The sequence below is a fragment of the Trachurus japonicus genome, chromosome 17 (assembly GCF_045865225.1).
Source record: "Trachurus japonicus isolate A0001 chromosome 17, Traja_1.0".
In the NCBI taxonomy this organism is placed as follows: domain Eukaryota; kingdom Metazoa; phylum Chordata; class Actinopteri; order Carangiformes; family Carangidae; genus Trachurus; species Trachurus japonicus.
Genome location: NC_140923.1, coordinates 35,203,123 through 35,216,335, shown reverse-complemented (window position 1 = coordinate 35,216,335; position 13,213 = coordinate 35,203,123). Strand labels below are relative to the sequence as shown.

At 41.9% G+C, this 13,213-nt stretch overlaps 1 protein-coding gene across 1 annotated transcript in view; it reads right to left on the bottom strand.

The window, feature by feature from the left end:
• Window positions 1-13,213, bottom strand: part of obscnb (obscurin, cytoskeletal calmodulin and titin-interacting RhoGEF b) — a 57,049-nt gene that overhangs the window by 2,567 nt on the left and 41,269 nt on the right. Inside the window, exons 61-92 of the mRNA XM_085805639.1 lie at window positions 12,771-13,037; window positions 12,265-12,540; window positions 11,864-12,136; window positions 11,143-11,433; window positions 10,852-10,881; window positions 9,327-10,598; window positions 8,882-9,163; window positions 8,416-8,497; window positions 8,185-8,306; window positions 7,838-8,035; window positions 7,675-7,707; window positions 7,477-7,575; window positions 7,149-7,367; window positions 6,942-6,975; window positions 6,794-6,846; window positions 6,585-6,683; window positions 5,482-5,538; window positions 4,663-4,802; window positions 4,147-4,347; window positions 3,981-4,057; window positions 3,726-3,896; window positions 3,439-3,598; window positions 2,993-3,109; window positions 2,704-2,868; window positions 2,420-2,578; window positions 2,119-2,296; window positions 1,881-1,994; window positions 1,601-1,768; window positions 1,290-1,392; window positions 1,051-1,180; window positions 701-794; window positions 505-547 (exon numbers count right to left, since the gene is read on the bottom strand). Of these exons, the coding sequence (XP_085661765.1) occupies window positions 505-547; window positions 701-794; window positions 1,051-1,180; window positions 1,290-1,392; window positions 1,601-1,768; window positions 1,881-1,994; window positions 2,119-2,296; window positions 2,420-2,578; window positions 2,704-2,868; window positions 2,993-3,109; window positions 3,439-3,598; window positions 3,726-3,896; window positions 3,981-4,057; window positions 4,147-4,347; window positions 4,663-4,802; window positions 5,482-5,538; window positions 6,585-6,683; window positions 6,794-6,846; window positions 6,942-6,975; window positions 7,149-7,367; window positions 7,477-7,575; window positions 7,675-7,707; window positions 7,838-8,035; window positions 8,185-8,306; window positions 8,416-8,497; window positions 8,882-9,163; window positions 9,327-10,598; window positions 10,852-10,881; window positions 11,143-11,433; window positions 11,864-12,136; window positions 12,265-12,540; window positions 12,771-13,037 (5,707 nt within the window). The remainder of the gene's footprint in view (window positions 1-504; window positions 548-700; window positions 795-1,050; window positions 1,181-1,289; window positions 1,393-1,600; window positions 1,769-1,880; window positions 1,995-2,118; window positions 2,297-2,419; window positions 2,579-2,703; window positions 2,869-2,992; window positions 3,110-3,438; window positions 3,599-3,725; window positions 3,897-3,980; window positions 4,058-4,146; window positions 4,348-4,662; window positions 4,803-5,481; window positions 5,539-6,584; window positions 6,684-6,793; window positions 6,847-6,941; window positions 6,976-7,148; window positions 7,368-7,476; window positions 7,576-7,674; window positions 7,708-7,837; window positions 8,036-8,184; window positions 8,307-8,415; window positions 8,498-8,881; window positions 9,164-9,326; window positions 10,599-10,851; window positions 10,882-11,142; window positions 11,434-11,863; window positions 12,137-12,264; window positions 12,541-12,770; window positions 13,038-13,213) is intronic.

Sequence of the window (13,213 nt, the reverse complement as noted above, 5' to 3'; positions counted from 1 at the left end):
CACTTATTAGTCACTCACACAAGTGACACTGAGCTATGTAACTAATTAGGACTCCCCAGAGGCCTCAAAGGAAAGTCTGATGTTAGGAAAACAATTGTCACCACTATTCACTGATATGAACTCATCCTTTCTTTCTTTGCTGTACACTCTGTCAAATCCCTTGAGACAAATTTATGATTTGCAATACTGGGCTATATAAATAAAATTACAGTAAGTGTCACATGAATGCTGTATAAGGAGCTGCAATAATAAAGTAACCAGTTAAAGAAGACAGCACCCTGGTGAAAACAGCCCATCCTTTCATCATCCTTGTGATAGAATCCTTTGCACTCAGGTTTTAAATGCAACACAACGATGCATACATAAGGCCAAAAAGAGGCACACACACACACACACACACATGCTGAAGTGCTCCAAATTTCCTGTTGGCCCATGGTTTGTTTTAGAAAGCAATGTCTTCACAATAAACATACACAAGGGACAGTTTAGTGAAATTACACTCACATAATGATGGTTTTCCTTGGTATTTTAGTCTCCTGTTCGGTAACTATGGAAGAAACAGATTTAATTGAAGCAAGCTGATAAAGTCTAAACATCACAAGTATCAGATCAATCCATGTTTAAACCTGCATCAAAAGCAACAATAAGGATCATTTCATATGACTCAGAGTCTCTGCAAGGATAAAGTATGTGTCCCTACCTTCAATGGTAATGGCCTGATCACCAGAGCGAGCCACAGCAGAGGGGAGGACCAGATCAGCAGCACACTTAGCACTGCCCAGACGGTTGGACAGCTGGAAACAGCAGGGATGTGATTTTAGACTTGACTTACTGTTTCGAAACCAATGTAAATGGACTAAGAGTATATGTCTATGTATGTGTATGCATGTATATGTATTATATAATATGTATATTGCAAACCTTTCTTCTTTCATTCATATAAAGTTGTGATGTTGTGTGTCTGAATGTTTTGTTTGTTTATGAAAAAGTGTATGATCATTATTATCATTACATATGGTACAAGTATTGTACTGTGTGGTGCAGACTAACCTCACACTCGTAGTGTCCCAAATCTCGCTCTGTCAGGTTCTTTATTACCAAGACCAGAACTCCACTACGGAGCTCGCTGTAGGTCTGATACTTTTCCTGGTCAGTGAGCAGTCTGCCATCTTTGAACCACCTTTAACAGGTGCACACAGCCAGGCAGTGGAGAACAGACGGACATGTCAAACAACTTACTAAATTTCATCAAAATGTTTTGCCAGTTTTATAATAACAAATATCCATACCTGATCTTGGGGCTGGGGGCACTCTGTATGACACAGGTGAACTGCGTGTCCTCACCAGGAACAAAGATAGCATTCCTCATTTTATTCACAAAACGAGGAGGCACTGCAGGAAACACATCCAAATGAGTTATGTTAAACATGTTAAAACACTGAAGCAACATTCTGTAAAGAAGAGGTTACTTTCACATGAATATTTGATAACTCACTGAATTGGTAGGTTGGACTTATTACTGCTGTTATAAGGATGCATTACAGTTAAGAATGAAAACATCTGTTATTGTATGTACACAATCAAAATTTATGCCGCTTACCCTGAACTGTGATCTTTCCAAGAGTGCTAGCATTGCCAGCAGAGCTTGTGGCAAAGCACATGTACTGTCCAGAGTCATCGGCCGTCATGTTGTCCAGGATCAATGTGCAGGAACCGTCAGGGTCCTCAATGATGATGTGATGGGGGTCTGCCTCCACTGTACGTCCATCTGTGTCCAGCGTGTTAAGCAATGCGTTAATGACAAACATTTGGCAATTTTACCATATACACTCTATATTTTACAGCTTAATAATATGAAAAATATGGTGCAAATTTCATACCCTTGTACCACGTGACCACAGGTTTGGGCACTCCAGTGACTTTGCAGGCCAGTTTAACAGTCTGTCCCAGCTCTGCTGTGCAGTTTGCCAGAATTTCGTCAAAGTCAGGGGGACCTATGAAAAGAGTTGAAGCATAAAACGCAGTGTTTAAAGGTGATAAATGAGAGAATAACACAAAGAAGAAAACCTAACCCTAAACCAAGTGTATATATACTGTATGTGTTTGTTTCCCACTCACTCCATGCAGGTGTGCTGTATCGCTGCTGGAGTTCCCTGAACTCTCTCAACCATGAATTCTTGATGGTGACAGTTCGGGCCTGTAAAGTGTATTTCCTCACAGAGTCTTCACGTTCATGCCAGATTTCAAAGGCACGGTCATCACCCTCCACTGTCTCATTCACATCAATGTTATTCAGCTGCAACAAGATGGAGAATACAAAGAGCATCATTTGGACTGTTGATCAGGATTCTTCATTCTTTTTTTTAAGAACACCTTCTCTTGAAACAGAAAAAGTGTGTATTTACATTATAAGTCTTACCTTCATCATGTTCTTAAAGACATATGTTTGTGTATCAGTGTTGCTGTCTCTCTTAGGTTTACAGATTATGCAGTAGTTCTTAAAGAGGAAGACGTGGCGGTGGTGACCTCTAGAGGACGTCCTAACTCCAGGAGCTCCTTCCCACACTTGGAAGGGTCCCTGGTGCAAAAAAATAGACAAATACAGTGGAGTGTGTTCAGACTTTTCAACTTGGAAAGATCGCATCTCTCTATCAGTAAATTATGTCTTATAAATAAATTAGTCAGTTAAAAGCAATATCCTACCTGTCTGATTGGCTCTCCAAGAACTTCCAGAGTGGCGGGATAGTTCTCGATCATGGAGACATGGTGAGTATTCTCAGAGCGTTGAGGCAGCGCAGACACCATAGCATAAGCTTCTTCCAGGAGGCAGCAGTTCTGACCATTTCTCGCCTTGTTTCGAATGAGCTCCTGATGGTATCAAAGCAGAAACTTGAACACAACTGCGGTGATAATAACACAGGCCGAGAATCAAGTGCCCCACTCATGCAGGTGATCCTAACGAGACTGTTGCATATGGTGTCGAGGTTGTCACCTTGAGGAAAGCCTTGTACTTCTGAATCCTGTCCAGTGGTTGTTGGAGGTAGGCATTGATGCTGCGTACAGGGGGATCTGCAGGGTCTGCACTGGCCTGCACTTTCTCATTGTACTCCTATAATGCAATGATAGGAAGACTTTAATTAATAAAGATTTAAGATTATTTCACTGATGCACACATCATCAACACGGCGGCAGTGGCCGTTTCTGCCCCAGGGCAGCTGTGGCTACACATGTAGCTTAGCACCACCCTTGTGAATGAATAATGGTTTCTGTAAAGTGCTTTGGGTGTTGGGAAAACCGCTATATAAATGTAAGCCATTATTATTAAAACAAATAATCTGCAAATTCTTACATCAAAAGTATTTTTTAGTGGAGTAAATTTACGCTTAAAGGTGTAAAAGCAATAATAACTTTGGCCTTATTTGAGCGGTGCTTTGTTACCTTGAAGAAGTGATGGACAGACTTGTCACTGATTGCAGACTCTGCCTGACCCTGACCAACAAGGTACTGCAGATATTTCTCAAAGCCCTCCCTGTTCTTCAGGAAGCACATGGCTACGTCATCATCGGTGTCACAGTCACTCAACTTTGGAAGGAAAGCCCTAAAAACAAGAATGGAGAGGAAATTAATGCATTGATGATAAGATAAGAGAAACTCTTATCCACCTGTTCTTTACCCTTTTTTGAAAATATATAACCAATATTAAAGTATTAAGGAGGTGAGCTCACTTGCTATGGAAGGACTTGATATCATCAATGTTCCTGAAAATGGTTTCCTTTTGGCCACTGATATCAGGTGGTGCATCAGAGCTGTCTGCATGCTTCACATGATGGGATGTGAAGAAGTCTACCTCCTTTACAAACTCTGACTCACCATTTATCAGGTCCTGTAACATTTGGCTAGAACATGAAAAAACATGGTTATGACACGTCCATTTTTTTTCTCCAGTATTTGCCTTGTGAGTGTAGATTTGCTGCACTTACAATAATTTCCTCTTGTATTCACCCTCAGTCAACTCCTCTTCACTTGTCTCTGGAAGATCACCTGTCTCAGCTGAGAGCTGAAATAACAAACATTTTTATTATAACCTTTAACATGGGCAAAACTAACAGTTAACATGTTGTGTTGTTGGATATTCTTGAGGCATACTCTGAGTTTCTTGTCCAAGTAGGCAGGTGAGACCCAGCCTTGGCGGGATGGCGTGGTTTTGGTCGGTTTTGTCCGGACTAACCATTTGAGTGGATGGGCTGAGTCTAAAACCTCAACATACTGTCCTTCTTTCAGAGAGATAGATTCTTTGCTTGCCACAGTGGGGATGTAGTCAGCCGTTGCCACATAGATGTCAAACATCTGTAAAAATGTATATTAATGACAATTCAGATTTTGCTAAATGTTTTGACGGCATTACATAAATCCAGTAGGAGCTGCCCCCACTCTGCTTATTCTTGCAGTCTTGGTTTAACTGCTATTCACACTTTGTTGTTGGAGAAATCTCCACTTGGAAAGAGTTTCCTGAATTTCACTAGTGAATCTTTGCACTGTGCATGAATACTTTTATTACATCGTTCACCTTTTATGTCCATTTGTTATAAAGAGACACAACTACACAGTATCTGGAAAGTTTTTTCTAACAATTTTTCATTATTTTCTTTCTTTCTTTGTTACCTCTCCTCTGGCATCACCCTCATCAGACTCTGAGGAGGAGTCAGCCATGAGGGAAGGAGGACGAGAGCGCCCGTGATGAGGCGATGGAGAGGGAGTCTTGGTTTCATCATCACTGTCAACACCAGGTACGCGTAATGAAGCTGTGACAGCCAGGACAGACAGAAGGAATCGGAGGGATTCAGGTCAGGTGTGTGAAGAACTTGAGCAAAAATCAAGAATAATCTCTATCTTTAAACATTGTTTTCAATTGTTATCAACCATTAAATTTGGGATTTATATAGCAGTTGTTAGTAACCACATCACTCAGTCTGTCAAAGCTCAGCTGAGGCAGGACCTGTCAAGTCGTTGATTCATTTTATCTTTTAAAATTTTGGTTCAAAAGAGATGACTATATTGTAGATGGAAAGTAGTGCAAAAATTCCACAACAACATTGAAGTCACTCACACTACTTTGTTAGAAACCACTAACCACTACTACTATGTTAGTTTTGTGACAAAGAATGCAAGACAAAACTACAAGATAGACAACATTGTCTGAGCTCGTAACATACATGTCTGTAAACATGTATCCAAAGTTGGGGGACACCAGTTTGATAAGGCAAGATGATGCATGAGGAGGTGTAAAAGTTCACAGACAGCATGAGATGGAAAACCTGTAAGCTGTTTAACTGCAGCTTAATTCATAAAACATTTTTTCCTGTGTGTATAATAAATGTAAGTCAAAACAAGTCATATCTTTCGCGATCCTGTTCTGTCATATCTCATGTTCCTTGTAGAAAAATGGAGTTATTATGAAGATGATGCACTTTGGATACATACTGGTAGTTTTGGGCCAAGTTTTCATCCACTGGAGCACTTCATGATTCTGTGCGCTGTCTGAATAACAAATTAATGATTGAATGAGCATTCAACTGTTTGGACTGATAAACCTGATGGATGAAAGTTGTGAGGGAATGATGTCTGTATGAATTAATGAGAGCTTTATCTACACATGAGTAAAAGCAAAACATGCTGAAAAACAAGCACTAGAAAAGCAGGGATAAGTATCTGTCAAGTTTGGTATCAAGTCCAGATCTACTGGAAAATGAATTCGAATTCAAGAATTGAAAAGTTAAAACACTCAGATTAAACACCACTTCCACAATTCTTGCATAATCAGAGTGAATTCACTGAATTCAACCAAACCTGACAGGCATATAAGAAAATACTAAGGGTTATTTTTGCAATCTTACACATTAGCCAAGCCATTCATAGTAGCTTGCATGTTTTATATGCAATATTAAGATTTTCACTCAGTATAGTCTAGCAAAATGCTAGAAAATTAGCAGGTTTTTATTCCAACCACAGTTAAAACTAGGTGATTTAAGAGATAGGCTTTCCCTCTGGCTGAACGACTCCTCCTTCTCCTCCCAGTGAAATCACCTGGTGCAGTGTTTGGCTGGAATGAAAACCTATATTATACTGATGTGAACTTAGGAACTTTTTTATTTTTATCTCTCACAGTATGTTATCTGGTCTGTTAGCTTGCTGCATGTCTAATGACAAAATAATTAATGATTTCACACTGAATAAAACCGTTTTTGACTCTATTTCATCCCCTTTTCTTGTCATTAGTGAATTAGTGTTTTGTTTACCTTCTACACACAGCGTAAGTCCCACAGGTTTGTAGTTAACCTCTGATGGTGAAACATGTCCATCTGTCCATATTCTGTCCAAAATGACCTCTCTACTCCTACTATGACCTCATAATTTTTCTTGTGGTAAATCCATCTTATTCCCTTTATGGACCTCTTGGACATACTGTAAAATTGCTCAGTATTTCTCTAGTGCTGTAAATTGTGACTTGGGTTTCTGTCAAATTAGAATCTGATGGTCAGATAGATTTTTTATTGCATAGACAAAAAGGTGAACAACAGACTTACCCTGGGTGAATTTCGCTGATACCATTTCAGTGATCTGGGAGGTGAGCTTCATGAGGAACTCCTCTGTACCTACTTCACCCAGATATGGCATTTTACCCTCTTGTGGTGGAGAACAGAGGGTAGGTGGACAGCAAAGAGGAATGAACACCATACATATTTTAAATGTTTAGTATTATAAATCATTGCTATATAATTATCATTAATCTCACCTTTTCCAGTGCCAGCCTCATCTTCTGGAGGACTAATTGTAATCCCAAGAACCCTAAGAATTAAATGGTACAATTTACTTCCAGATATTTGCATTTGTATATGCCCTTTGTATGTGCAATTTCCCTTTGACTCTCAAAGAAAACTTACTCTGTGGGTTTGGTCTCTTTCTTTGGTTGTGGTGCTAGGGAAAGGGGAGAGAAACACAAACAGTCATTATCAAATATTGAGGATAAATGATAAATTCTAAGGCAATAGGAGGTTTGCCCTCTAATGAAGGTCTTCTAGTTCAAACGTATTCTCATGGTCAATCTCATATAATTTCTACATAAACTTCTCAGATTTTGTTTTCCTTACTGTCATCCACCTCGAGGTGGGCAGTGCAGATGGACTGTCCTGCTCTATTTGTAGCAATACAGGTGTAGGCACCAGTGTACTCTGTGCCAACATCCATCAAGATGAGGCTGTGCTGGCGTCCGGAGCTTGCTATTTTGTATCCCTTGGTGTCAGGCTTGATCCACAGAACCTCTTCCAGTGATTCCTCCTTTAGCCAGGAGACCATGGGAGTGGGAGACCCTGTAAAGGTGGGTATGGAGAACTTGGAATACATGCTGGATGACAGATAATGTGGGAATTTATGAAATTGTTGTTTTTCACATTAAGATGAAACATGACATGAACACACCTTCTACTCTGACTGACAGAGTGATGCTTGCTCCTTGTTTCACCTTTCTGTTGCTGAACCTTTCGAGGAAACGTGGTGGCACAAGGGGTTCCTTGGGGTCTTTGAGAATATAGCGTAAAACAAAAACAGTCAGATATAATCTATCATTGTATCTACTAAAATACCTGTACCAAATGTGTAAGATGAATTTTAAATTACCTCTCTTATCTTGTGGCATAATCTCCCCTGGGCCTGTTGCAAAATACACGTTACTGTCTGTAAACATCTCAAAAGCAATTTCTAAGCTCAAAGTAATTACAAAATAAAATACAGTATCTAATGCTCTTTTTGAAGTAATCCTTTCAGGTATTTGCATACATACGCAGAACTATCAGGCGGGCGGAGGAGTAGGCAGACCCAGCTGCATTGCTGATATAAGCAGAGTACTCTCCCATATCGTCTTTCTTGACCTTCAGAATCTCCAGGCTGTGAACATCTCTGTCAGTTAGTAACAGAATCCTCTCCGAGGGCCGCAGAGGGTGGCCATCTTTGAACCAGTACACTCTGGGTTTGGGGAAGCCTAGAAGACAATAGATATTTCAGAAATATTACTGTACTTTAATCATTGGCAGTTTTGTTAAGTTAAGTTGACTAAATACAACCTTTACAATTAGCTGTAATTTTCTTGTCTTTTATGACTTGATTATTGATCTCTGCTAATTAACTTACCCTTTACTTTCAGTTGCATTTTAGCAAAAGGTGAACCTGGAGTAACATGAACATCATGTAGGTCCTCTACAACTTGTGGTAGCTGATCATCTTCAGCCACAGACTCGAAAGTCTCAGTTTCCCTGCGTGAGGACAGCAGAATAATCAATCTCAACAACTGAGTACTCTAAAATAACCTTATCTATACTTTATCTTTTTCAGCACCATGAGAACAGTTCATATTGAATTTACCTGGACATGTATCCCCTGGCACTAATATAAGAAGATGTCTCAGTAGCATCAGCTGCGGTGTCATAATCTGAGCTGCAAGACACTGAAGGAAAGAATTAATATACAACATTAAACAATGACCACAGACATGGTGACAAAAATGCAGCCCGTTAAGACTACAAGATAACTTCCAAGGCATTTCCAAGCTGCAGCTCTACACTGCTAAAACCCTAATTTTATCACCACAATGTTGTCTGACAAAATAAACACATAGGTTTAAGACATGTGATTTCAGCTGTATTTGCTTGTAAAATGATTGCACAGAAAGAAAGTCAAAATAAACGGGATGTCTTTCTTATTCTGTTTCTCACACATCCTCCTTTGTTGTTTGCATTCAGGAGTGCAGTTGAGTAATTATTCCACTCATGAACTCATTACTCATGTAAACATGTGTGTGTGTTTGTGCATGAAATGTAGACTCTCTTACTGTCAACTCTGAGTTCAGCCTTAGTGGCAGCAATTCCACTACTATTCTCAGCTGTGCAGCGATAGACACCCATATCAGTGGGCAGCACAGTGGTAATGATAAGTTGGTGACAGCCTTCCAGGTCTTCATTGATCATGTAATGGTCATTCTCCTCCAGCAATTTGCCATCCTTAAACCAACGCACAGTTGGAGGGGGCTTGCCAATCACAACACAGTCAAAGCTGACTGGATAACCATCTGGAACGTCTTGGCTTTGCAGCTCTGTCAAGAATACTGGGGCAGCTGGGTAATAAGAGCAAATTGAAAGTAATAATTACACTTTAAATTGTCCACAAACTGTATGATACTGGTTATTTAGTAAGCTATTTATTGATTATGTGGAGAGTACATAAAAAAGTGTATAATGATTATCAAGTGAGCACAACCACACTGATGTGTTTCTTACCTGGAGAACCAGTCACGAGAGCAGGAGGTTGTCTATCCTGTGTGGGGGTCTGTGTGCCGTCTTGTATGTAGCCCATCTTCCTAATTCGGAGCTCCACTTTGTGAAGCCCCGCCTCCAGGATAGCGGTCTCTACAGGAACCCCATGGACTGTAAACATCTCCTGGAACCTCTTCGAGGCGACTTCAGCCTCTGTCCGTGACTCAAAGCGGATGTAAATGTAAGTGTCATCCTCACGGTAAGAGTGAGGATCAGGGGGGGGCAGGTCTCCTTCATCTGCACTGACAAATGCTTCTTCTGCAACATCTGGTGGGAGACGTGTGCGCAACAGGCGCCGTAGACGTCTGCTTGCCTGCCTCAGTGACTCATCCATCTCACTACCTGACGAGCTCTCAGGTTCGCTGTCGGCGCTGTAGCCCACTGTCAGCGGCCGTCGCCCAGATGATTCTCTCACCGTGCCTACTGTCACCTTACCACTGTGAGAGGTAACTCCAAACTTGTTGGTGACCTCGCAAGTGTAAACCCCAGTATCCTTTGTGGTGATGGCAGTGATGACCAGTGAGCAAGTACCATCATTGTAGATATCAATATGATGGTGTTTGCCATCTGCCAGCAGTTCTCCGTCCTTCAGCCAACGCACCTTATCAGGTTTACCTTCTGCCACACATTCCAGATGTATGGTGCCACTAGGTTCTTTGGTTTGGTCTTTGAAGACATCTTTGAAGACAGGACGCATGTCCTTGCGGGCCTTGTAGCCCTTGAAGGCAGCTTGAATCTTAACAGCAGCGTCTCGGAGCTCAGGCTCATCCTCTTTACTGATCTCCATTGTGTTAGTCTCTTCTGTCTGCTGAGTTGTGGTTGCTTTTACTTCAGTTTTCTGCTCTGCCATCTGGAAATGTGCAAAGAACCTCTCAGTGGTCATTGTCTCTGTCTCACTGGCTGTGGTGATAGTAGATGTACTGCTCTTCTTGAGGTAGGACACAAGTGTCTGCCCGCCTGATAAAGATTGATCCTCAGAGCTGATGCACAGGTTTGACTCCTTAGACACAGTGGCCACCTCCTTCTCTCCTGATTTTACTTCCGCTTTCTCTGAGGACTTCTCTCCTTTTTTGTTTTTACCATCCTCCTCTTCAGTGATGGAGTCCAAAGTGGGCTCGCGGCTCATGCGCCGCTTTTTAGCTGAAGCCTCCCAGAGCTCATGGACGTCACCTTCATCAGCAGCTTCTGGAGGCAGTCTGGGCTGCCCCAGTTCCTCTGTGTCTGCCTGTTTTGCCTCTGTACGTACAACCAAAATGCAGTTTTCATTGCCACTTTGATAAACGTCTTATAATGTTACGTTGGTATTCACACAGCAAAACACACGGACTGGTGTTAGAGCTATTAAAACTGTGCTTCTTCCGACTTTGTATGACAAGACATTTGTAGGCTTCAGGCGTTTGAGAGGGATAAGAGTGAAGAGGTGTTTCACTACAGAAGGACTTGAAGGGTAAAGACAAAAGAAACCCACACACCAAACACACTGTCTTACCTGGGATAATGATTGGCTGCATAGGTGCCTCTGTGTGATAAAGAGAAAACAAACACCCATAATATAGTAGCGTAGAGGACTCTAGCTCTAATTCTCCACTCTGCTATAATCATATCATTTGGAAGAATGCCGTACGTCACACTAAAAATAAAAAAATCTACTACACACATACTAAACTATAAACTATAAAACCAAAAAAGTATAAATATAAATACTAGTAGCTAATTGAGCAATGGTAAGCAAGATATTCTGGCAAACACCCTTAGCAGACAATGAACAATGTCCACTCACCAAGCTGCACAGTGTGAGGCAGCTCAACGGGCTCTCCAGTCCCAGCTCTGTTGATGGCTGCCACCCTAAATCTGTAGCCACCCCCTGGGACAAGATTTTCAACCACAAACTCTGTGTTACACACAGGTTCAGAGTGACATGGAAGCCAGAGGGCACTGTCTACCAGTCGCATCTCCACCCTATATCCCAGAATGGTGCTCCCTCCATCATGTAGTGGAGTGAACCAAGAGAGGGTGACAGACTGTTTAGTCTTACTGAGGACCTCTGGGTCCTCTGGAGGATCAGGCGCAGCTGTAGGGAGGAAAAAACAATTATTATGAATACAGATTAAGTTGTTGTTAAGATACAACAACGCTAACCTAACCTATGCTGGCACTCAAAAGGGAATGTGGTCTCAGGCCCTGTTCAGATCTGGCTCTAACAGGCATCTTGGTGATCCAAACACAAGGACACCTCTAGTTAAGTAGCTAGTCCTTGAATGCATCCCAGCCTTCGACATGTGACCAGTGACCAGCGAGCAACATCTTTAATTGGACTTATTCACCCGAGATAGATGTCAATGCCAGATCAATACAGGGCCTCAGACTTTTAGACCCTACAATAAGTACCTTTAATTCAATATTATCATGGGAAAAGATAAAAGATAAAAACCATTGCAATAAGGAAAGATTACAAAAGTCTTAAAACAGTTTGTTCCCAGTGCTGCTTATCAGACACTTACTGATGATGGAGAGCTTGGCCACAGAGAGAGCATCTCTAGCAGCAAATGTAATTTCCTGCTGGGGCAAAAGCGGTGCCTGTCTCAGCACAAGGCGATAAGAACAGCCGTCGGCCCGCATAGCCCAGAGATCGCTGGGCTTCAGCTCAACTCCATTAGCATACCAAGCTATTTCTGCCACAGGGACAGGCTCAGTCAGCTGAACACAAAACTCCACCTTCTCTCCCACTGCAGCCACTGTGTCTTCTAGACCCTTTACAATGTCCAGCTGCCATCCTTATGACAGAAGTAAACACAGTCAAATATAAAAGGCAGCAATTACAGTTATGATGATATGTATACAGCACATAAATACACAAGAATGCATGATTCAACGTTTAAAAGAATTTATCTGGGTGACTTACCCTTAACAGAGAGTTGGGCTGATGTGGATGCTGTGCCAGCTTTGAAGGTCACTGTGCAACTGTCTTTAACACGTAGCTCTTTCAGCAGGAGCAGATGACGAAGACCACTCTCAAATGAAACAACCTCAGCATTAGGGGATTCCTTCACTGGTTTGCCATCAAGAAGCCAGCAGCAATCTTTGTTCTCAGGACGAGAGAGGGCACATTCAAACAGTGCTTCACCTCCATCAAAGGTTTCCATGTTCTCCAGTCCCTGGACAATGTTAACGGGCTTGCCTGTAGAAGACAAGTGGAAAATGAAGAAAGAGAGAGAGAGAGCAAACTCAAAAAAGATTTTAGGAAAACTGTAATGTTTGGAATTTCAAATCATATGGGATTTTGCCAACAAATGGCACAAACTGATCAGCAAAGGGTCATTATATATTTGGCCAAACAATTGTGAAGTTTGAGGGAGCAGAGGAGATTGCCTAAAGGATGGTGGTCTTTCCATGTGGAGGGGATCTCACCTTCCACATGAAGTGAGGCAACCACACAGGTCCCTTGTGCCTCACAGGAGTATGTGCCCCTGTCCTCAGCAGACACACAGCTAATGTACAAGCGAGCCACATTCCAGTCCTGCTCCACTACCACCCTTTGGCCATCAGGCTGCACTGGCTGCCCGTCTTTCCTCCACTGAGCCTTGACTGGCCGTGAGTACTGGCAGATGAACTCAGCCGGTTGGTTTTCGACCACCCGAAGGTCTTCCATCTCGCTCACCACTTCAACTGTGGGATCTGAGGATGGGGTCAGGGGTCATAGGGTCAGGCCTTGACCATGAGATAAACGGATATGTGCAGGACATGCCGAATGACATGCAGACTTTATAACCCCCGATAGCTTATTGAGATAATGTTCACGTTGTCACTAACATTGTTTTGATGGAATATCCAATAGAAATTGTATGTGCTGT